The sequence below is a fragment of the Rhodamnia argentea genome, chromosome 10 (genome assembly GCF_020921035.1).
Source record: "Rhodamnia argentea isolate NSW1041297 chromosome 10, ASM2092103v1, whole genome shotgun sequence".
Classification (NCBI taxonomy): Eukaryota; Viridiplantae; Streptophyta; class Magnoliopsida; order Myrtales; family Myrtaceae; genus Rhodamnia; species Rhodamnia argentea.
Window position 1 is genome coordinate 21,959,497 of NC_063159.1, and position 25,091 is coordinate 21,984,587.

At 40.4% G+C, this 25,091-nt stretch overlaps 1 protein-coding gene and 1 long non-coding RNA gene across 4 annotated transcripts; one reads left to right on the forward strand and one right to left on the reverse strand.

The window, feature by feature from the left end:
- The first annotated feature begins 13,128 nt into the window (after nt 1-13,128).
- On the forward strand, nt 13,129-24,533 carry LOC115735048. Of its 3 annotated transcripts, XM_030666083.2 has the most exons (22): nt 13,129-13,381; nt 13,469-14,260; nt 14,366-14,437; nt 14,542-14,746; nt 14,869-14,977; nt 15,607-15,699; nt 15,772-15,864; nt 15,968-16,054; nt 16,940-17,032; nt 17,141-17,222; nt 17,300-17,359; nt 17,439-17,491; nt 17,580-17,746; nt 18,879-19,080; nt 19,254-19,311; nt 19,431-19,487; nt 19,597-19,842; nt 22,643-22,707; nt 22,820-22,876; nt 22,957-23,050; nt 23,961-24,101; nt 24,185-24,533. In XM_030666083.2, exons 2-22 carry the CDS (start codon nt 13,496-13,498, stop codon nt 24,290-24,292), a joined length of 2,907 nt encoding a protein of 968 aa, XP_030521943.1. In that variant the 5' UTR covers nt 13,129-13,381; nt 13,469-13,495; the 3' UTR covers nt 24,293-24,533. The 3 variants fall into 3 exon arrangements, with proteins under 3 accessions (XP_030521943.1, XP_048142035.1, XP_048142036.1); XM_048286078.1 differs by lacking the exon at nt 15,607-15,699 and having other exon boundaries at nt 14,542-14,751; nt 14,874-14,977; XM_048286079.1 differs by lacking the exon at nt 15,607-15,699.
- On the reverse strand, nt 16,867-21,701 carry LOC125316766. The gene is made up of 4 exons (XR_007199853.1): nt 21,480-21,701; nt 19,889-19,894; nt 18,058-18,061; nt 16,867-16,878 (listed from the first exon to the last, which is right to left on the reverse strand). It is a non-coding gene; the product is annotated as an uncharacterized LOC125316766 (long non-coding RNA).
- Nucleotides 24,534-25,091: the final 558 nt, after the last annotated feature.

Below are 25,091 nucleotides of genomic sequence, written 5' to 3' on the forward strand. Positions count from 1 at the left end.
CATCCTCGATTCTAGCTGTAGTAAATTGGATATAGAATAGACTTTTGACTAACCATTAAACTTTAGAAAGTATGACGGGACGGTCTAAATAATGAGCGAGGATGAGACAAGTCGAGGCGATAGTCATCAACCTCGTCCGGCTAAGGCCGGATCGATTCGACCCAGCATAGAGGGGCTGGGCATTTACCCGGCCGTAGCATGGCTGGTCATGCCCATCCGGCGTAATATCGGGGATAGCCAAGCCGAACCACCCACTGCAGCTTGCTCGATCGACCTGCGTCGATCGCTCGATTGTGTCGCCGAGGCTCTCGTTTCCGTCCCAATACTTAGTAGTCAAAAGTCATTGGTTAAAAAGTAAGTTAATGTACAAGTTAATGCATAAGTCAATTAATAAGTCAATGCAAAATCAATTAGATAATGTGACGTCCCGAGCCGTCACATCTACCGAGTTTAGCCTTTCTTATACTTAATACGTTTAGATGCTGGTGTTAAACATACGGAAGCTTGGACTCGCCTTTTTGGAAAAAAAACACCATGCACCCAAAATTTGTTGGACAATAATATAAGAACATGGTGGAACTCGAGACCCAAAAGATTATCTTGTTTTACAAGTATAATCACAAGTTTATGATCTATTTTAGAAATACTGGGAGGGCTCAAGTGACTACTCCTCGTTTATTGCCCGGTCGCCAAATCCAAAATGTCACTATCTTGCTTCCTTATCCCGCAAACTTGAATGATCCGGGAAAAGGAAAAAGCCACAAGAGTGAGCTAACAAGCTCATCAAGAAATACACCCGAACCTCATTGTCCCTAACCCTTGTTCTTTAGTCTCCAGTTAGTTTGCTAGCACATAACCGAAAGTTAGCTCATTTTCCATTTCATGAATTAGATCACATCTATAGTTGCATGCTAAAGTGGATGCAATGCAAGAATCATGCATAGCTATGCTTGTGGATTTCAACACAACCGGTGTCCGTCAACTAGCGATCGACTCGGATTTATTATGGCACAATTCCAAAATACCGTGATCACGGGGCCCCGATATCCCCCACACACGGCTTAAGGGTGTTTCGACGTTTTCTCCCCTCATGCAGCTCCGAGCGTCTCAACTTCACGGCGTTTTCCCTTTCTGAAGAACCGATTGTTCGACATATGCGTGACATGATATGTTGAATGGCCAGCATGCAATGTTTAACACAAAGACCAGCCCTTTTTAAAATGTTAAAACTGAATGCATAATTGGCAATCATCGATCATTCCATCTCACTCAACATCATGGCAGCCTTGCTTTTAAATAAAGCCATCAAACAACCAATTAAGTCAATACATATGATTCAAAGGCACCGAGTTCGGTTCGGGTTCTATGATGGCAAGCATGGTCATCCAACTATTAAGATTTCATTGTCTCGGCTAAAAAAGGCAACAATCTAATTCAAGATGCATAACAACCAGTTTACTCTCTTGACGTTGTATACTCATTGGTTCTGTCATTTCATAGAACTATACATTATTAGCAACGCAATGCCGAACTCCATGCTGCTGAATCCGTAAGCCTCACTAATTCAGTTCTTTAATAATCTCATTTGCACACTTAGAATCAATCCTCAAGACTCTCCAACACACCCGAGCCTAGCCCGAAACTATTCACATTCAGATATTACCCTTACTTTGACAATTTCATCCATCAACAACTAATTTTATTACTTCTAACACTAGTTATTCCAACTAGGTCTCGATCTTAGCTCACATGGTCATTCAGCGACTCCATTGCCAAACGGAGTCTATTAAGCCTTTGGTACCCACTGGAACTACCTCATCTCGCAATGCAAGTCGATACTTTGTATGCTATTGATAGCAATTTCACGAGTTCAAGCTAAGACTAATATGTTAAGAATCTCTCTTAGCCGCAACAACCCACACGCAGCCAACCCAAACTATAGAACTACATTGTTCGGTGAATACTTCCACCAAATTCCACACTAGCTGTTGCTATTACTATCCTATCCTTCAGATTGCAATTCTTTCAACTCAAACCAACATAATCTACTCCATTGGACATCTTACTAGATTACAAGACAGGGCGAGAATGTTTCCTTGCACGATTGATGGTCGCATGCCGAGGGAATTAAAGTAATCTGCTACTAGTTCCTCGCTTTTCCTTTGATGTAGCCGAACAGAATGAGTTCGGTCTTCCCCCTATTCTTTCCTTGAAATGTCGTTAAAAAACACAAGTGACCCCAGAGAGTGATGAGATGAAGGCATGCAATTCGGTTTGGAAAAAAAATCTCAAGGGAACTATGACACTTAGAAAACACTTAAGGGAAACCATGACACTTGTTAATCAAGTGTCTTGGCCGACCACAACAAACCGGTAACTCATGGGCTGAGTTCCCCTTTATGTCTACCACTTATTTCTTGAATGTCACTTGCTGAACAAGTTGTTTGACATCTGTATTTTGATCAGCCCCACTCCTCCTCTATGTGCCAGCCATGTGTCATCCATGCACGTATATTACCCTTGAAATGGTGCTCCTTCCCCATCTCGCATTCACACATAATTCCAGAGCTGAAGGTCTCTTAGATTACTTACACATAGGAGTTTGTCATCTCATGTTGCACACATCCTTTGGGGTTCTTTCGTTTGGCTTCACAGAATATGAGGGGTAGAGACGTTTCAATGGCCGATCACTTCATTGAATTAGCGGCAGCATTCCACCATCTTTTAATTTCCTTACATGAGATAACTCGTCGCTTATATGCGTGCGACTTATCATTGGCATATTAATCCGCATATTTATGTACACACTTGAAATCTTATTAGGGCCTCGGGTTAACTCCTTAAACCCGCTAAAGTCCATCCATACAAGGCAACACACGTCCAACTCGCAATATCTACTGGCTATACGTTGATTCCTTATTCTTATGATCGGACTATCGCTCTTGTCCTCAAGGTTTTCGACCATTCCTACTCGACAACTATGGATTACTCATTTCCATCGTTTTACAGTCTTTTGCCATGCACTTCCCCTACATATGTGCATCACTTCCTCCTCAAGCATACATCGATAATGCGGGCTTCCTCATCATGAATCAGCATTCTAATCCTTTTCGATCTTCCCTAATCAATTAGGAACTGTTAAAAGTGGAAAGTCATAGTTTCCTCCCACCTTACAAAATTTTGTCCCCGAAATTTGAGACGTGCTCTATGATTCAAACAGATAAGGGTACCGCCGTCGCATTGATTCCTCAAGTTCCCAGGTAGCTTCCTCTACGCCGTGATATTGCCACAATACTTTTACTAATGGAATGATTTTGTTTCATTCGGTCCAAGACTCGTACGGGTTGTTCTACGTATTTAACTTTCTCATCCACCTCTGTGGTCTCATAATCTAGTATGTGATCGGGATCAAGTTGATATTTTCTTAACATTGATATATGAAACACGTCATGTATGTTGGATAGCTTCAGCGGTAGGCTACCCGATTAGTCATTTATCTTACCTTCTCTAGAATTTCAAAGGGTACAACATATCTGGGACTTAACTTTCCCTTCTTTTCGAATCTCGATACGCCTCTTTTAGCGAGACCTCCACGAATACATGATTGCCAACTGCGAATTCAAGTGGCCTTAATACGCTTCCACTACGCACTCTGATCACTTGTTTTTTCTAATTTCCTCATCTCGCAGTCTTAATCCTTGCTCATGGTCATTTCGGACCTCAATAGCTCACGATCCTACCGATAGTACTACTATACTATTTACTTACATAACCTTCATTCACATCTCAATGCCATTTCCATGACTATTATTCATGATGCCAATAGGACATGCCATGCCTATTGTTCCATTGGTTACGATCTTTAAACATCTCATATTCCACCACAACACCGTTAGGTTCGGCCCGGTGGCTCATGTGAGTCTCGTTTCACTCCAAGGTTGCCTTGATCACCTAGTAGGGCCCTCTCCGACCACAACAGAAGCATAATATAAATGCTTGACTTTCACCAACATCCACAAGGCATTAGACATTTCCTCATTTACAGTATCTCAAACCATTTATCCACTCCTCGTCCTTCACTCGAGATGCAATGCTATGTATTTTATATAAGATGATACTGCTTTTAAGGCTAGTCAAACTTAGCTCAATACCTAGAGCCACCTTTTTCAATGCATGGCTTTGTTCATTCTTGCTCCCATCGTCATCCTAGAAGCCTGCCGGGAGCCGCTCTTTGTCCGGGCCTTCTTGCCCCCGCAATCACTTCCCGCCCTCATCGGACCGGGTTATTACAGGCCTTTCCCAAGAAACTCATTTACAAAGTTGAGTCCCGCTCGACATGTCCTATGCCATGTCTTACAATTTCTAGGTATCCTGTCTATCTCGTCCCATACCGAGCGACGGTTTATCAAGTCTGACAAAATAGTAATATGCCCATGCATGTACGTTTTTTCAAAATTTCATTTAAATGCAACAAATCTGTGCAATGCATGAATGTCCTCATTACTCTTCACACATCACTCGCTTTCATATCATCTTAACCTAAACTTTCTAACACCACTAGCGACCATCAAAGTAAGGATCTTTTGCTTAAGATCAATCTATAACCTCAAGTCTTGTCTCTATTCAAGTCAAAATGACATGCATTCAAATACACTAGCCCTCAATCCAAATATCTATTGTTCACTTCCTAGCGAATGTTTTCTTATCAATCAGGGCCGTCAATAAAGATTGGTAACTAAAACCATCAAGATACAATACAATTTAAGCCTAAATCCATCAATACTAGTCATCTCATTATAACTCATATTCATAAGTTGAGCCTACCGATAAGTCGTTTCCATCTTGACTTATCATCCAACCCATTGTTGATCATTAAACTCTATAACCACAAATGTTCACACATAACATCAAATCCTAAACAATGATCCATAAAAACTTCTTACCCCTAAAGTAACGCAATCATCATCACTATATACACCTTTGGCAACCGTCATTATGTCTCAATCACCAAGATCATAAATGTCAAACATCTTCCTCCGTTCCCGTCCATTCCAGTTAGGCTTGACACTCTCCCTAAAAGGTTCCTTAAAATTTCTTCAGTTTTTCTTATCTAAAATCAAATGTACTTTGCAACATAGCAAAAATATACATTACCCTATGGCAAAAATATTTTTATTCTTATTATATTTACATTATATAACCAACCGCAACGTCGGGGGATCCCTGCAAGCACTACCTCGGACCCACTTCATTCTCGTATACCACTCGGCTAGTGTGTCGGCGGTGACTACGAAGTGCTTGTATTTCCCTTTAAGGTATAACCCGAGTAGGCATTAGTGGGGGTTCCCTAATGAAATCATCCATTATGGTTTCTATCTTAATTGAGGTTACTATTGCCATGTTATCTTCCATAATGGCGGTACACTTTCCCTTAGGTATCATCTAGCTTTTATCTCTTTCTAGTCGGAACCATTGCCCTTCTTGAAAATAGGTTCTTGTCGGATGTCCTCATTGACCACCGTCAAAATATTATCTATAATCCGGATAGGGTCTACTACCATGGTGTTCGCCATACCGGTAACGAATTCTTTTTAATCGAGGTAGCGCTGACTTTGGTCTTGACTCACTACTACTTCTCGTCTAATCGGGCCGTCCAAGATTATGCCCTCTATTGAGATTATACTTCGGTTCTTCATACGAACCAAGGTAGTTATCCTATCCGAAGTTACTTAGCGCAAATTGATATCGAAATCCCACTAATTGTATCACTTCCACCTACCCTTTTGTCACTTCTTTCTTAAATTGTCATCGGATGCATGATGTTTCCAGTTCTCTATATCATCGGCAATATCCTTTGAACATTCCAATGCCATTGTCATCTTAGTCCAAATGTTCCCAAGACCATCATCAACAACCTTTGTTAGATGATCATTGTCACAATTCCTCTAGTCCCACATTGCCTAGGAGGAGGTCTTGGGAAGCCTTTATAAGGCTTGGGTGCCCTTAGACTTGCAAGACGCGTTTTCCGGGCGTTGTATGGGCGACGCTCGGAGGAACAAAACCGTGAGGATTGTGTGTCCAAAGCGGATAATATCTTGCAGAGTGGCACAGCGGAAGTGCGTGGGGCCCAAGGCCGTTACGGTTGGTATCAGAGCCGACCTTCGACCGCGTGTGGGGCCACGGCGGGTGCTCGCTGGTGCTAGAGGGCACAAGCGGGGACGCTGTGCCTTTGAGGGGGGGAGTTTGTCACAACTCCTCTAGTCCTACATTGCCTAGGAGGAGGTCTTGGGAAGCCTTTATAAGGCTTGGGTGCCCTTAGACTTGCAAGACGCGTTTTCCGGGCGTTGTATGGGCAACGCTCGGAGGAACAAAACCGTGAGGACTGTGTGTCCAAAGCGGACAATATCTTGCAGAGTGGCGCAGCGGAAGCGCGTGGGGCCCAAGGTCGTTACAATCATTTTCATTGTCTATACCCACATATAAGTCCTTATCTTTCTTAGTTTCGGTTTCAGCATTTAGAAACCCATCTCCTTGAGTGATGTTTACGTAGCTTTTAACTACTATACCTCCCACGAGATCTTGTCCAACAATTCCTACTTGTGTCGCCAAGAAAATTTTCCGTAAAGGGTACGATGGTTTCTAGTTTGTATGATTTTCCTCATCTAAATCATCGGGAATTAGGACAGGTTGTGCTGCTTCCGGAGCATCATTTCTCGTTCCATCATCATCCAAATTAATAATATTATGATGCCTAAAATTTTGTAGCTGGTTTCCCAACAAGGTGGAAGGCCTCCTTTCTCGGGTCTACCGTAGAATTTCACAAGTCATTTGAAAAAAATTAATGAGAGGGGTCGGGTACTATATCATCTAGAAAATCACTGCTTCTACATCCCTCGTGACACCGCCATAATGACCACAATCCACCTTATCTAGCATACCATAGCTTGCAAAATGATCGGGGTAGTTAACAACACCCGAAGATAGACCTTACACTCCACTCGAATCAATCTATCCCCACCATTATAGTATAACATACCGTAAATCCGTTCATCTAGTCAAGCTAGTTGTTTACCTTCTCCGGGTTTCCAAATCCGATAAACATCTTGGAGAATTGCTCTACCGGTCATTGTTTATGGCATCTCCAACTTACGTGGTTCGCCATAGCTTGCTACTGAGCCCATTTTTCAAGCAAGCTCCAATCATTAATCAAGTCCTTCAACATTCACTAGATCTTGAGACTTTTCATCCATTCGAGGGTTAGCATCCTATGAAGACCAACCTGATTTTGTCATCTTGCTTTACTTCTTCACATTGATCATTTCTTAAACACTTGTTCCACTTGCCGCCACATGATCAATATCTAAGAATTACTGTAAGTACTCAATATTAAGCTATTAATATACCATCAATAGAGTACTTTGCTTGTATTCCTATGAGTAGCTCGTTATTCCCGAGCTACAAGTTCACCTAATAGGGCTAAAGCAAACACATGCAATTTAAAGCTTTAATCGTGTTCATGCCTTAACTCCTCCAATCTAGTGCACCTTATCACTCTAGGTAACCTATGCTCTAATACCAACTAGAGTTGTGACGTCTCGGGCCATCACATCTACCGAGTTTAGCTTTTCTTATACTTAATAAGCTTAGATGCTGGTGTTAAACATGCGGAAGCTTGGACTCACCGTTTTGAAAAAAAGCACCATGCACCCAAAATTTGTTGGACAATAATATAAGAACATGGTGGAACTCGAGACCCAAAAGATCATCATGTTTTACAAATATAATCACAAGTTTAGGATCTATTTTAGAAATACTATAAGGGCTCGGGTGACTACTCCTCGTTTATCGCCTAGCCACCAAATCCAAAATGTCACTATCTTGCTTCCTTGTCCCGCAAACTTGAATGATCCGGAAAAAGGAAAAAGCCACAAGAGTGAGCTAACAAGCTCGGCAAGAAATACATCCAAAACCCGTCGTCCTTAACCCTAGTTCTTTAGTCTCCAGTTAGTTTGCTAGCACATAACCGAAAGTTAGCTTGTTTCCATTTCATGAATAAAGATCACATCTATATCTGCATGCCAAAGTGGATGCAATGCAAGAGTCATGCACAGCAATGCTTGTGGATGCAACACAACCGACGTCCGTCGACTAGAAGTCGGCTCGGATTTATGATGGCACAATTCTAAAATACCGTGATCATAGGGCCCTAATATCCCCCGTACACGGCTCAAGGGTGTTTCGATGTTTTCTCCCCACACACAACTCAGGGCGTCTCAACTTCACGGCTTTTTCCCTCTTTAAGGAATCGATTGCTCGACATATGTGTGCCATGATATGTTGAATGGCCAGCATGCAATGTTTAACACAAAGACCAACCCTTTTTAAAATGTTAAAACCGAATGCACAATTGCAAGTCATCGAGCATTCCATCTCACTCAACATCATGGCAGCCTTGCTTTTAAATAAAACCATCAAACAACCAATTAAGTCAATACATATGATTCAAAGGCACCGAGTTCGGTTCGGGTTCTAAGATGGCAAGCATGGTCATTCAACTATTAAGATTTCATTGTCTCAACTAACAAAGGCAACAATCTAACTCAAGATGCATAACGACCATTTTACTTTACTCTATCAACATTGTATACTCATTGGTTCTATCATTTCATAGAACTATATACTATTAGCAACGCAATACCAAACTCCATGCTGCTAAATCCATAAGCCTCACTAATTTAGTTCTTTAATAACCTCATTTGCACACTTAGAATCAATCCTCAAGACTCTCCAATACACCCGAGCCTAACCCGGAACTATTCACATTCGGATATTACCCTTACCTTGACAATTTCACCCATCAACAACTATTTTTCTTACTTCTAACACTAGTGATTCCAACTAGGTCCCGATCCTAGCTCACAAGGTCATTCATCAACTCCATTGCCGAACGGAGTCTACTAGGCCTTCGGTACCCACTAGAACTATCTCATCTCGCGACGCAAGTCGACACACTGTATCTTGTTGATAACAATTCCACAAGTTCAAGCCAAGACTAATTTGTTGAGAATCTCTCCTAGCTGCAACAACCCACACACAGCCAACACAAACCATAGAACTACATTGTTTAGTGAATACTTCCACCAAATTCCACACTAGCGGTTGCTAATCACGCCCTATCCTTCATACCGATGTTCTTTCAACTCAAATCAACATAATATACTCCATTGGACACTTACTAGATTACAAGACAGGGCGAGAATGTTTCCTTGCACGATTGATGGTCGCACGCCAAGGGAATTGAAGTAATCTATCGTTGTTTCCTCGCTTTTCCTCTGTTGCGCCCGAACAAAATGAGTTCGGTCTTCCCCCTATTCTTTCCTTGCAATGTTGCTCAAAAACCTAGATGAACCCTGAGAGTGATGAGCTGAAGGCATGCAATTCGGTTTGGAAAAAAAATCTCAAGGGAAGTATGATACGTGGAGAACACTAAAGGGAAACCTTGACACTTGTTAATCAAGTGTCTTGGGCGACCACGACAAACCGATAACTCATGGGCTGAGTTCCCCTTCATGTTCGTCACTTGTTTCTTGAATGTCACTTGCTGAACAAGCTGTTTGATATCTATATTTTGATTAGCCCAACGCCTCTTCTATGCGCTAGCCATGTGTCATCCATGCACGTATATTACCCTTGAAATGGTACTCATTCCCCATCTTACATCCATGCATAATTCCAGAGCTAAAGGTCTCTTAGATTACTTACACATAGGAGTTTGTCGGCTCGTATTGGACACATCCTTTGGGGTTCTTTCATGCGACTTCACGGAATATGAGGGGTAGAGGCATTTCAATGGCCGATCGCTTCGTTGAATTAGCAGTGGCATTCCACCATCTTTTAATTTCTTTACATGAGATAACTCATCGCCCATATGCGTGCGACTCATCATTAGCATAGTAATCTGCATATTTATGTAAACACTCAAAATCTTATTAAGGCCTCGGGTTAACTCCTTAAACCCGCCAAAGTCCATCTATACAAGGCAACACATGCCCAATTCACAATATCCATTGGCTACACGTTGGTTCCTTATTCTTATGATCGGACCATCGCTACCGTCCTCACGGTTCTCAATCATTTCTACTCGACAACTATGGATTACTCATTTCCATCGTTTTGTAGTCCTTTGCCATGCACTTCCCATACATATGTGCATCGCTTCCTCCTCAAGCACACATTGATAATGTGGACTTCCTTGTCATGAGTTAGCTTTTTAATCCTTTTCGGTCTTCCCTGATCAATTAGGAACAATTAAAAGTGGGATGTCACAGATAAGGACAAAATTAGTGTCACTTTCATGCATTAAATGAGGTTCATTACTAAGCATACAAATGGACCAATGGAGTAACGATACGTGGCTATTCTAAGGACCTAGGATAATTAGCCTAAACAAATGGACTGATAAGAGGCTAGCTCATTAATGAAACTTGGGAGATATGTTAGAAAATTCAAATGTCATAAATGTTCTAATGGATAAGATCAATGTCATTTTCATGCATTAAATGAAATTCATTAATTAACTAAATAAGTAAACCAATGAAGTAAGGATAAGTGGCTAACCTAAGACCTAAGATAGCTAGCGTAAATAAGTGGACCAATAAGAAGTAAGTGCATTGATGAAACTTGAAAAAGAAGTTAGGAAAAAGTCAAGATGAATTAAATGCATTTCATATTAGCAAACTTGGGGAGCAAGCTGAGAAATTACTAGAAATAGAGGTGGGTTCTCTTCATTTGTTCCATAAGCCCATTCTCTCTTTCTTTTCCTCTCCTCTCTAGCTCTCACGCTTCTCTCTCTCTCTCTCTCTCTCTCTCTCTCTCTCTCATGCCCATCTCATCATTCCACACGTGTTCTTGCTTTTTTGGCTATAATCTTGCTCATTTTTGTGCGTTCTCGAGTGGTTTCTACATAAAAAAAAAGTAGGGGGATTATTAGTTTTGACATAAGGATGTTAGTTTAATGCTTGATTGAAGTGGATGCATGGTTATTCTTTATGAATGAGATAAAATGCATGCCGGAACATGTGTATAAAACTTGTTAAAGATAGATTGAGAAATCAAGTCATTATCGTGTGTATAAGTATGTGTTGCATGCATATATGATTTTCTTAGAACGTGTGGATGATATGATAATCCTAATCAAAGATAATAAAGAGGTCATGTGCGTGCAAGTATATGATTGCCATTAACAATGATAATCACCATCGTTAGCTAGAAAAGCTATAATGTAGGGCTCGGGGGTAAACGACACGAGTTTAAAGTGGTCATTGTTCGCGACGACGGAATTGAATACTATCATCCGCCTAAAGTTTACTTGAGGCGATGGTGCGAGCGTCGTTTATCAAGTAATTGATTGAACAAATGTGCCGTCGTACACGTGTAGCGACGATGTTGCTTGGTACCGGAAGTCTCGATATAACCTCGAGAAAAAGGATGCCCGGAAAGTGAAAAGAAAAAAAATGCATATTGCATGTCTTGACAAATGCTTGGCGTGATGATGGATGTCAAACAAGATTGCTATGAGAATTGAAAGGTTCGGGAAATTAAGATTCGAAAGTGAAAAAAAAAAAAAAGCCTATGGCATGTATTAAGACTGTGCTTGATGTTATGACTAATGTCAAGCTTGATGAATTTGAGTAATGGATCACAAGATAGCTTTGTGGTTCACGACATTAGGTGTTATAACTTCTACTCTATCTCGGAACTAGTGTTTTTCCTACTAGGCTGTGTGCTCATCTCTTTATTTTTTGGGGAACTAGCATGGCTTAGTCGGTCCCGCGCATCAGCATGGTTGTCGAGTGGACATTCAAGAAAGGGATATAGTGTACGGTAGTTCTAGTGTGGTATTTACTAGAATAAAGTCTATTGTATGGCTTAATGTGGGTAGAATAGAGCGAGTTCCGGTGCGTTTCGTGACTTGGTTCTTGAGTAATAATAGTAGGTTAGTCGGGTCTATCCAAGACTTCGACGAACCCCCAAGTTTTTAGGGAGGACAATCGCCTGCACGAGATTGACCTATCGTGAAGTTCTACCCCGGGGATTTCGATAGTCGTTGTACGATGAGTCCGTAGGCCGAGTCATCTAATGTGAGGTTGAATATGTATGTTTGTTAACGGAAGAGTTATGAGCCTACCCCTTTCTTTCCCCATGAGTTTGACTAAATCCGTTTTGTAGGGGAAAATTATGTAATTGTTTAAATAATAGATGCTACTAGTAAATAGAAGGGTTGCTAGTTTTAACGATGGAGTTTATTTCTCGATATTTTGGTTGCTTCATGTTTGCATGTATAAGTTGTAGGGAGTTTTTCCATCACGTAAGACAGGGGTTAAATGAATTGTAATGAATGAGCTAGAAAGGGGATGATCCTAGGTTGTCACATCCCCGATATCAGAATGCAATTTTGAGAATGAAAGTCCAAGTCATTTGCGGGTCGCAATACGAGTCCTACATCGGGTGGCGAGGGAGAGAGGCAAGTACAAATTCTCCTTTTTTCTTTTTTTTTTCGAATGTAGAACTTCTCTTTAAGAAGCTACATATGAGACACGACTACTTACAAGATAAAGAAAGGCGTGCCACATTGGATGCCTAGTGAGAATAACAAGTAGGGTGGCTTTTTAAAAATGCTATGGATGAGATGCATGGGCTCACTTCTTGGCTGGTTGGCTAAGTAAAAGTGTAGTTTAAATTAATTGTTTTAAATTAAATTTTTCAGCAGAAAGTTCTTTTGACTATCGTATTTGAGCGTGCCACGAGTGTGGTGTGGATCTCGGACGCATTCGAGTTGGACGTGTGTCCATGCTACATAGAAAATACTAAATATGTATACTCCTTAATTGTCATGTCTCATCTCATGGTGTGTTGAGGATTTTTGTGGTATTAAGTTACAAAAAAATAAAAGAAAATAGGTAGAGGAGTAAAGAATCTCTATGAGATTACTTTGATGGGAGGAAGATAAATGGATATTCACCTAGTTTGTAATTTTCGGTGATTAACGGGGGTATTTTGGTCATGTCACGAGGTTTTATTTACGGATCCTGCCATTGTCTCTCTCGCTGCTTACTCCTCCGATTCTCGAAAATACACACTGATCCACCCTCTCCTCGGCGACCGTGGTCTCTCTCTCTCTTTCTCTCCCTCTCTCTCTCTCTCTCTCTCTCTCTCTCATTTTTCCTTCATCGTCAAGCTTCCATCAAACCACCTCCGTCTTCACACTCGAAGTCCTCCAGGAAATCCCTTGACCTCTCTCAATCCGATTGCTTCAGGCGCTTCTTCCGTCGATTTCTGCGCATCGCGAGCCGATTTCGGATGGCGCGGGGCTTAGCACTCGGTACATTGTCTCTGGATCGTCAGTGCCGTTCTTGCGGCCGAAGCGCCGTTCACGCGCGTTGTTTTGATCTGCTTTTGGCGATTGCAGGTTTCTGAGCCCGATTTTGGCCGAGATATGAAGGACGAGTCCGCTTTCGAAGAGGGCGAGACGCAGTTCTGTGCGAGATTCGGTCAGGCTTCGAGGGGTTCGGATCAGTCCGAGGCTGGAGCTCAACGCGGTCGCTGTAACGGCGGTTCCGAGGTTCACAGCGGGGGCAGCAAGAGATTAAACGGTTCGTCTTCCCTGATCGTGTATGCTCGGAGGGTTAAGCCGCGTAATGGCTTCACTGTGCACGCCGAAATTAGTGGAATGGAGATTTTCGAGGGGTTGCGAGAGATGGACGTCGCGAATGATGTGACCGAGGAGCAACCATCTGATGGAACTTCAGATTTTTCCACGAGTGAAGTGGAGGTAGAGACTGATCGAACCTGCTTTTTCGATGAAGAACCGGACAGGGGACTGGTGGAAATTGTTGTGCAGGAGGGTGTCAGTAGCACTGTAAGAGGACGACAGTCTCGTGAAGAAACGAAAATTGTTGAAGAGCTTGATGGATTGGTAGACGTTGTGATTCGAGAAGATGGTTGCCGGCACGAAACATCTCTGGTACATAAGATCGAGGAGGGACAGACTCTAGTAAGTGTGTCGCATGCTGTAGAGTATGAAGCGACTTCTAAGATGGAGGGGGATGCAAATGGCGAGACCGCAGACTTAACCACACGAAATAACCTGGAGTCGAAAATGTCTAAGTTGTGGAACGGGGAATTGGTGACAGTCAGCGATCTCTTTGATACTGGTTTGCTCGATGGGAGAACTGTAGTTTACGTCGGCGGCAGCAATATGGTAAGTAGCTTATGTTATGAATAATGATAACATAAACACTCAAGACTCATGAGTTAGAATTTGCTCTTGGCGTTATAATGCTCAACTTCTGACGGTTTGATACAGGTATCTGGGCTTCGAGGAGTAATAAAAGATGGAGGGATATTGTGTTCATGTGCTAAGTGCAATGGATGCAGAGTAAGTGCGGGTATCGTTACTAATGGGCTTCATATTAGTGAACAGGGTGCACCCATTAATTGAGTTTATCTTTCTTTTTTACTCTTAATTTCGGGAATGTGTAGGTTATTCCGCCTTCCCAATTTGAGATACATGCATGCGGAGCATACAAACGTGCTTCGCAGTACACTTGCTTGGAGAATGGAAAGAGCCTGCTTGATGTGTTGAGGGCTTGCAGGGAAGCTCCCCTTCACTTGCTAGAAAGTACAGTTGAAAGTATAATTCATCACCCGCCCGTGGAAAAATCTTTCACTTGTAGAGGGTGCAAAGGTATGCCTATGGTTGCGCTTGTTATAGTGTTTGCAGCCTCATGGCATGAGGATCCTAACTGAATTCTCTCTCTCTCTCTCTCTTTTTGGGTTTCCCTCTTTGATTCTTGTTTCATGTTTCAGGTACATTCCCTGCGTTCTCTGTTGCCAGAGCAGGGTCTTTGTGTAATGCATGTGTGCAGTCAAAGAAATCTCAAAGCACACCCAATAACAAAAGTCGTAACAGGGCTAGGTATGCCTCTTCTAATTATCATGTTTTGTAGCTAGTAGATTTCTCATGCTATGAGACATGTTGAATCAGTCTGGTGGGGCTTAATGGTGATCTTCCTATATATGTTGACAACCATCTGATTTACATAGCCTGTAATGGACTGTCTTTTCCTTTGTGATGCGTCATACTCTTTCAAGTCAGGGGAGAATGGGCTAGAAAGGGATTTAATACATCTAGAAATGTGTTACATCTTTATAACCATAAGATATCTGTGCCTTCACTGCGGAATAACTGGCCGTCCTCGTGGCCATGTGGTTGGACGTATGTGGTTGGACGTATAATGTGGGTACCTCAAGGTCAGAGGTTTGAGCCTTCACTAAGGAGTAATTTCGTTCTTCCCCACTGGCTGGCAACTTGGGAAGTCTTACTGCCACTTTTGACAAGTCTTATGTTCCAATTCAAGCTACTTGCTAAACAAATACTGTTCACCCCCCTGAAGAAGTTATCTAGTAGATGGTTGATGTTGGTTGGTATCAGTTCTGTCAGCTTTGTTTTGCTGATGTCAACTAGTAAGACTTTTTTATCTGGGAATTCGAAATGCTAATGCTAAGAAAGCCTTCTTTTAAGAGATGCGGTCTACGTTATTCCAGATTAGCAAGAACAGTTGTAACCTTGAAGTCCTCCATGAGTCCTTCAATGAGTGTCTCTTTGCTAGGTGGCAGTGAAGGGACAAGAAAGACACGGTGAGAATGTTTTCATACTAAGAAGTATCTCTAGATTGTATACTGAGATATACTTGCGTGTATTTATCTCAGGCCTTCAAACAAGCTTCTAATGTCAAAGTCTGCTGATGATGCTTTGGCAACTATTTCTTCTCCAAAGAGGACTCAGTGGAAAACATCCAGAAAAAAGTTGGAATCTTCTGAATCTAGATAAATTGTGTTTCAGTGTAATACACTTATAACTTGAGTCTTTGTATCTTACCCTGCCTTGCTCATTGCTTTACAACAGGTCACCTAGAGCAGATCTACTTTTGACAGCATCTCGAAGTGCATGTGCTCTTATTTCTCCACAAATGAAGAGTCAGTTGAAGATGAAGTTAGTTCCATTATAATGCTGATCTCTCATTCAGTGAGGCATAGTTTTGCAAGTCCATGTTTAGTGATTAGTTTTTTTTAATGAAGAAAGATAGATGCAATATGAGCTACTGCACAGTCTCTCTTCTCTCCGGTTTTTTTTTTTTTAGCAGTGCATATCATTGATCACGCCCCTTTCATGAGTTTGTCTGCCTTTCTTCAGTAAATTATGCACCTATATCACTGTATTTCTCTGCTACTTGTCTCTTTGTAATAAATGGCGAATCAAAGATAAGAGCAAACATTCTGCCTATCTCATGTTGGATTTATTGTTAGCGTTGGAGTCTGGGTTATCTCTTTCATCTGTGCAAGTCAACTTATTCTTTCGTTTAAGTTTTAAAACATCACGGTCATTTATATAGAGACATGACTGTGCAGTCCTCCTGATATCTTTGCATAGATGAGACTTTCTTGTTGGATCTGCCATATTCTTTTAGCTTTTTTCTGGTCACGTACATCAGATAAAGTATTTAGATTGTTGAAGATTTCTTTAGCACTTCTCATTTCACCTAAGAAGAGTCAATGAAAGACAGCTATAGAGTCAGATTCTATTTTCTGCCTTTGGGATATATTTTGGTTATCCTGTTATTCTTTTTCCAAAGTTAACAGTTATCTCTTCTATTTATTGGTGCATTAAAGATAAGAGCAATAATCGTGCCTTTGTCATTTTTTTCATAGTTGTCATTTGTGATTGGATTGTGTCACAGTTATGAAAGTCAGCTTATACAAGTTCTCAAGAATGCCTGGCATTTATACAAAGACAATTACCGTGCATTCTTTATGATCCTTTACATTTTACCTTTAAAGAGTCTTGTCAAATATTCCTTATTCCCATATTTTGTTTCAGGTCACCAAAATTAGTTTCAAAGGTCCGATACGTGAAGAGTTCTTCAGCGCCTATCTCTTCACAGAAGAAGAGTCAATGGAAGATAACTATAAAGTGAGATCTTATTTTCTCCCTCTGGATGGATTTTGATTATCCTACATGTTTTCTTTCTTGAAAGTTAACGGTAATCTCTTCTATCTGTTCGCTGTAATCTTTCTGAAGAGATCAGAGATTGCATAAATTGGTTTTTGAGGAAGATGGGTTGCCAGATGGAACTGAGGTGGCTTATTATTCCCGAGGACAGGTATGCTTATTAAAATGGTACTCAAGGGTGCTGAAAACACACTTGCCAATTTGAAATCGATGATTTTTTGTGAACAGAAATTGCTTGAGGGTTACAAAAAGGGTTTTGGGATATTTTGCAGATGCTGCAACTGTGAGGTACTAATTTCTTCCTTTTGCACTACAGTTACTTGAACAATTGAAGAATGTACATATGTTAGCTAACTTTAATATGCAGGTCAGCCCCTCGCAGTTTGAAGTTCATGCTGGCTGGGCTTCTCGCAAGAAGCCGTGAGTATTTTCCTTTTTCCTTTTGTCCCTTACCTTGTCTTTTGCAAGTTCAGTCAACTGACTTATCTGTTCTGTTTTAATTTGACAGCTATTCGAATATTTACACATCCAATGGGGTGTCTCTCCATGAATTGGCAATCTCTCTATCAAAAGGGCGTAAATATTCTGCCAGGGATAATGACAACCTGTGCATTATTTGTGCAGATGTGGGGAACCTTTTGCTCTGTGATGGTTGCCCAAGAGCTTTCCATAAAGGTGATTCCTTAGTTATGCTGTATAGTTGAAGAATATACATATCAAGATGAACATCCAGCTCTGTTTCTGTACATAGAAAAAGCCAAAGTAAAGATTGGAATGGGTATAGTTTCCATGTACATGACTATAGAAGAACGAGATATTTCAAACTACAAATGTAGTTATGTTTGAAGCACAGATATTATCTTCTTAGACTGTCTTTCCTTTATTTCTAAAAATGCGTAGAACAAAGTCCTAAGTGGCAAACTTTTCATTTTGCATCTAATTTTTACTATGGACATGATAGGCTCCTGTTCATGAATTATAGAAACCAATCTGCCAGTCACCACTTGCATGCTATTTGATCTTAATTTCAAGTCCAAAAGGAGCTATTATATAATGGAATTATCGTGCACTGCTAAAAGATTAGAACTCCATAAGTCTTGCATGGTAACCGTCTAAATATATACTTGAGTTCTTATTCTGGGTATCACTTTGACTTTGAAGCCCTCATTTATATGATAATCTCGGCTGTTGGTTTTCTTTCCCTTTCTTTTTGGGGATGAGCTGGGGCAGCTATCTGAAATCTTTCCGTATCATTTGTAGTCCAGAAATTCAATTTTATTCTGTTACTCTATAAGCTAGGATCAGACGCTTTAAGTGTTGACTTTTATCAAGCTCTTTTCTTGTCTGGCATGACAAGATCCTTCCCCTCCCCCTTCTTTTATGCCAGTGTGTTCATGTGATGTATGCTTTATTATCGTGAAGTTTTTCCCGGTTTTCATTTTGGTGTTGGTTCCCTAGTCTTTCCATATCATTTGTTAAAAGTCCAGTGATTCAATCTTATTTTGTCACTTGCTGGGATCAGATGCTTTAAGCATTGACTGTGATCAAGCTCTTTTCTAGTCTGGCATGACTAGAACCCTCCCCTTACCCCTTCTTTTATGCCAGTGTGTTCATGTGTGAAAGTTTTTATTCTTACAATGCTCTTCCTGGTTTTCATTTTCGTGTTTGTTCCCTAGTTTTGGATGCAAGGGATATTGTAAATCCATGCATTGGGGATCTTTGTTACTTTGCTGCTTTAGAGACTAGTGGCTTAACTGACAGACATACTTCCTTATGACTTTTCAATTTCCGTTACCTATGGTTGCAGAATGTGCTTCTCTGACAAATATTCCACGTGGTAAATGGTACTGCAATTATTGTGAGAATATTCAAAAAGAGAAGTTCGTGAATGTCAATGCTGTTGCTGCTGGAAGAGTTTCAGGAGTTGATCCCATTGAGCAAATAACAAAAAGATGCATTCGTATTGTCAAGAACATAGGTTCTGAGGTCACTGGATGTGCACTATGCAGGTTATTGTTATAGCAACAAAAGCTTGTCTAGCTTGTGTTTTGTCTGTGAGGATCTTTTAAGGTTTTTATGAACTGTGGTGCCCACTTTTTATGTAAATGTCATATTACCTCTTAGCAAGACTTTTCTCTTCAATCTACTTATTCAATAGCTTTTTTGCTGTCGTAATATACAGAGGTTATGATTTTAGCAAATCTGGATTTGGTCCACGCACCATCATTCTCTGTGACCAGGTAGTCTTTCTTTTCTGTGGTTTTTGAACTGTGGATTGACCTTAACAATATGGACCCAAGATTCTTTAGATTTTTGCATAAAAGCTGATATGAATCTCTTATTGGATTTACCTTCATAGTGTGAGAAGGAATATCATGTGGGCTGCTTGAGGGATCATAGAATGGCCAGTCTGAAGGTACAGATTAAGATGATTGCATCATGTTTTCACCTTACACTGCGTGTGCAGGAGCTTCTTTTACTATCTACTGGATATCATGAAAATGGCGTGGCAATTCTTTTGACAGGAATTACCAAAGGGGAAGTGGTTTTGTTGTACAGACTGCAGTAGGATCCACTCCACATTGCAGGACCTGCTTGTTCGTGGTGAAGAGAAGCTCCAAGATTCTCTTTTGAATATTTTAAAGAAGAAACATGAGGAGAAAGGTCTTGGAACAGTTAATAATTATGATGCAAGATGGAGGCTGCTGAGTGGCAGTTTTGCTTGTTCTGAATCTAGGAGATTACTTTCAGAGGCCGTTTCTATATTCCATGTGAGTAAACCCCTGGCTAAATGACCATGTTGATTCTTTGGAGTACGGTTGTCTACTTAAATAACAACTGGATGCAGGAGTGGAACCCTGTGGAAGACAGTGTTCACTACTTGATTAACTATGAAAGAAAGAGCTGGTATTATTAGGTGAATGAGATATGTGTGATTTCTCTTGTTTGCTTTCTCTTGATTCAAACACAAGCAAATGGAAAAACCCGTTAGAGAGATGGTTTAGTAATTCTCGTGACAACTAGAAGCGTAAGTGGAAACTCATGGTTAGAGGTACAGCCCTTTACAATTCTTTAGGATGTTTTAGCTATTGAAAGAGTAGGTGAATTTGCTATAACGTTCCTGTAGTCCTATTCAATTGTGCCACTTGCGTGGAACTCTTTCAAGTTGAGATTTGAGATGCTTCCAAGTGATAGTATCCATGAACAAGTAAGTTTCAGAAGCTCCCACTTTTAGGGACATAGGGAAGGACTTTCTAGATGATCCAATCTTTTGGTGTGCTCTTCCTATATTATCACTACCAATGTTCCTAAAAAGTGCAAAAACGGAGTGAGCCTTATCCCTCTTGGGTGTGGGGGCCAAGTCTATGAATAAGTAGGAACCATGAAGGCATCAGTACTGTAAACTCACAAGCAATTTTTTCTAGACTCGCAACATTTACATCCTTTGGCCCCCCAATGGTCCTAAGATTTCCCAATCTGGGCCCTATTTTCATTAATTTGAGGTGTTCTTCTATTGTTTAGCTACTGTGATAACCTTTTGCAATTTGCACCTTTTAGCTCACATCTGATGCAAATTTCACCGTAAAGTGTAAGCTGGATTCATTGCTTCTGTTGAAGCTTGTTAATTCTGGCAGATCATCAAGAAAATGCTAAACAATGACGAGTCATGGCTTATTTAGCTTAACATTGTATTGCCAAAAATTGATGATCTGTTGAGTCTTGTAATGTTCAAGTAGATGTAACCATCTTTGAACCTGAGCTGGACATTCTGTTTTAACAGGGTTTATCTGGAACATGTCATAGGTCCAGTAGATTAATCTATTGAGCCTTCATGAGGGTCAGTGGAAATTGATTCTTCACTTGCCTGCATTTGGTAAATAGTATGTGTATTTTTGTTTTCAATATAAGATTGCCAAGTAATTTCAAGTTAGGTCTTGGTTATGGACATTGCTTGGGAAGGCTCAAGATGGGCTCTTAGGTGTGGAAATTATGTTTTGGCAGTTTTTCTGACCTGAAATCTTGAAACGTCCAGATCCAGATCATCAATGTTACATTGTGTTCCAGCAGGAACTACCATGTTGACACTGTTGTTTATTGATAGAAAATTTTGAAATAGCCTCAAACCACGTATTCTCCCTAAACATTTTTTCACTTTCTGCTGCTTCCCCATTCTTTGGAAAAGTAGGTTTTAATCTTTGAAGCTTTAATATCTTGGTTGCCGATACTAGAATTCTGGTAATGATTATTGTATCTGTGCAAATTTCAAAGATTTTCTTCCGTTGTTGCAAAGCATTATGATTGTGATTCAGCTAGGTTCTGTGCAAGAATTATGACATAGATTTGATGCAAATGAGGGTGAAGCAAAAAACTTGCACCAAACCTACCCCAGTTGTTGAAGACTATGGACTAAACCACCATATATCCGGTACCATAAAGTTACGATTGGGAGTGGAACGATAAAATCAGGATGTAAATGCTCAATACCTTAGATGTTCCCTCCTTTCCCTTCTCACAGAAAATTAAGAGTTTTCCCATCCACCCAATTTTTCCTACCCTCCCTTTTCGGTCATCTTCCAAACACAGCATAGATGTTCATTACTAGTGATGTTCCAGCAGATTAATGCTTAAGCCTAACCTTAAAACTAAGGTCCACATTTTACCCTGAATATCAATGACATAAGCTTGTGAAAAGTTGTACTTTTACCTATAGCAGTAGGATAGTTTTAACTATGGCTAACACAAGGGGAAAGAAAAGGAACTAAGAACAAGTTTTTGACATCCTCTCCCCCTCCCACTCTTCCTTCCCAACACCAGCATGAACAAAACATACTAAATAAAGCCTACCACACATAAATAACCAATATTAACACACTATTATCACTGACTCTGTTGTATGTGCATACATTGGGGCTTATCTGCCTATCGTCCTTTCTTCACTGTGACTTTGCTGTCTTCTCATTGCAATCTTTAATTGTTCGAAAATGTCATGGTTCATGCCCAGTGTCAGATCGTGGATTGAGTCGTGAATGGTAAACCTCATATTCGAGGTTATCAGCATTGCGGGTGATACATCAGAGAACACTTGGAGCTCTGCACTTCTTTGTGTTACATGGTGCATTTAGAGATCACGTAATAAAAGATCTGGGATTTAATGATGCTGTGGCTACTTTTTTCTACTCTTTTATTCAGTTTTGGTCATCATGCTTTAGTTTGTGCCTATTCATAGTGTTGTTGTTTAGTTTAGCTTTCTCTTTACTCTTTTTTTATGTTCTAAAATTACTCATTGTACTGAATATACTATACATACTATATATTGGTTGTGGTAATTGTTGAATTGCAATCATGTTACTCTGTGCCTTTCTCAGGATCTTGGTCAGCTGTCATGTGATCTGGTTGAATGTCTGTTATCGGCAATTTTTCAATTGTCAAGCCTGACCTTGCATTCACAGTCCATCTTTTTCGTTTTTTTGGTTTATATAAACCAAAAATTGCAGATAAAAAATGTTTGAAAAGATAAGGAAACACTGTCAGAGTAACTATTAATTAGAAAATTCAACCGTAACTTTTCAGGAATGCTTTGACCCAATAGTTGACCCTACTACGAACCGTGATCTCATTCCTTCAATGGTGTATGGGTAAGTCTCCAGCCACTAGGGTTGAACTTGTGTATTGCTATCTTTGACTCCACCATTGAATATCTTAACCCTTTAAATTTAACTTTCATATCTCTGCTTTCGTTATCTGCAGAAGGAGCACGAGGAACCAAGAGTACGGGGGAATGTACTGTGCAGTGCTAATTGTCAAGTAAGAACTTTTATGCACCTCAAAGCAGGTTAATAGGAGTGAAGGGATTTTGATCATTTTTTGTGGTGCTATTCTTGCAGCTCAATTGTTGTTTCAGCAGGAATTCTTAGGATTTTCGGACAAGAAATAGCTGAACTCCCCTTAGTAGCGACAAAAAAGGGCAGTCACGACCAGGTTAAATTATATTGCTCTCTTCAGGTGTTTTGATATCGTTTGGCAGCTCTCCCTACCCAAATTATCTAGTAATGAAGTTCTCCTCATAGTTTGAGGGGAAAAAATTAAGGAAGACAACTTTGACTGCAAAGACAAGTCTTATGTCAGTGTGGGATCAGTTGTATAGATCATGTCATGCCATCGTGTTTTCTTTTGTTTCAGATCTTCTGAAAGCTTGAGATATTGTAGATCTTTCTTCATAGGGTCCTACATCTTTCCCTGTTTCTTTTAGTGGCTTTTTGTCCCTTGAAATCACCTTTTACAATGGTATGTTGGCTTTCCCACCAAAATGAAGAATGCTGCTTTTTGTATTTCAACAAGCACTTATGATCTCATCATGGATCAGGATACATGAAATCTTTTTCACTTATGCTGTAGAGTACTGACCAGCTACTCAGAAATAGGTTAAACACTTCCTGGCTTCTAATAAATTCCCACCACAATTGCATTTAGGAATTTTGGGACTGCACTCTTTAAGCAGCCCCTTCTTTTCCCTTAAAAATAGTGATTTTCATTCTTCGCATGGGTTTTCGGTGTAATATTTGAAGTTGTGGTCATGACTTCTAAATTCTCTGAGCTGGTGATGCAGTCTGGGATTGAGCAGTTTTCATCAATTTTAGGGAGACTTTACTGTACATATTGATGCATGTCTATCTTTGATGTGAAAAAAGAAACATACCTTTGCAGTTGCTGCTCAACATGTGAATGTAGATGTTGTTTTTCCACTCTTGTAAAGCACCATGCATGGTATGCCTCATGTCCATCTGTTTCTCTGTATCATGGAACCTAATCAATTTGATTTAGTCATCATATAAACATTAACCACTACGAATTTTCACTCAACTGGCTTTAAACTCATATTCTCAATCAGGGTTACTTTCAACTACTGTTCTCTTGCATTCAGAAACTGCTGGGTTTCTTGAATGTGAGGAGCCTTGTGCTACCAGCTGCTGCAGAAGCAGAGTCTATATGGACAGACAAATTTGGTTTTGTAAAGATGGAACTTGATCAGGTGTTTAATCGGATCAACCTATCTTGAATTCTATTATGTTGATTTTTTATCACTGCTAACACAGATATTTTCTTAATCTGCAGCTCACTAGCTATAGGAAAATCTGCAGCCAGATGGTCACTTTCAAAGGGACACCTATGCTGCAAAAACCGGTTCCAAGGTGCAGCATTGACAATCCAGGAATATGTTAGTTTCAGGATTTCTCCTTTGGAGTTGTTTTTTAGCAGAGGTTAGTTGGGTTCTCTCTTGTACATGTTTTTCTTCCCCTTCCTTTTAGTGATGCAATTTTGTATATTATTTACAATTTTTGGCCCCCCTCGACCATAAAAATACCAGTCATGGATAGGTTGAAGAAAGGGGGAGATGGGGGACTTTGCTTTTTTGTAATGCTTAAAGGAAGAAGGTTCTGAGCAAGCAAAGGTTTAATATGACCGTGCTACTATTTTGTCGTTCCTTTTCTTTGGAAGCTCAAGTGTGCTGACCTTTGATTTCTGTTTTTCTTTTTCCTATTTGGCCGACCTCTTCCATTTGCTGTTTGATATATGGCATGTATTGTGATGCTTCTGTAGGCAATAGAAAAACTCCCCGTATATAGGAGCTAATCTGATTTCCTAAAGTAAGGTGGTAATGGTGTGGAGTCCTCCAAGGTCACGAAATGTCAATGACCCATTTATATGGAAGAGATGTTAGGGATGCTAGAAATGCCTTTTCGGGTCACCCACGCACTACGCATTCTTTTTGTCCAGCCGTATGGATCAATCCCGCGACTATCTGGCATTTTCTGGTCTCCACAATTGTCAAATGAATTGGATCTTGTCGCGATTTCTTGTTTCTGATACAGTTATCAGGGGTACAGTTATCGAGGGAGCGATGAGATGCTGCTGTTTAGTTGGATCCTTGGTTTCAAAGAAACTTGAAGGACAAGAGGGCAAATTAGTTGGTGTCGATCCATATATCTGAGTGAGATATTAGTTTATCATCGTGTTCCAT

Excerpts from the sequence above, each read along its gene's own strand:
- LOC115735048 (XM_030666083.2), top strand. The coding sequence starts at position 13,496 with ATGAAGGACGAGTCCGCTTTCGAAGAGGGCGAGACGCAGTTCTGTGCG. Across the intron at positions 19,843-22,642 it reads AGGCCGTTTCTATATTCCAT|GAATGCTTTGACCCAATAGT; the intron begins GTGAGTAAACCC and ends GTAACTTTTCAG. Across the intron at positions 23,051-23,960 it reads AAAAGGGCAGTCACGACCAG|GGTTACTTTCAACTACTGTT; the intron begins GTTAAATTATAT and ends ATTCTCAATCAG.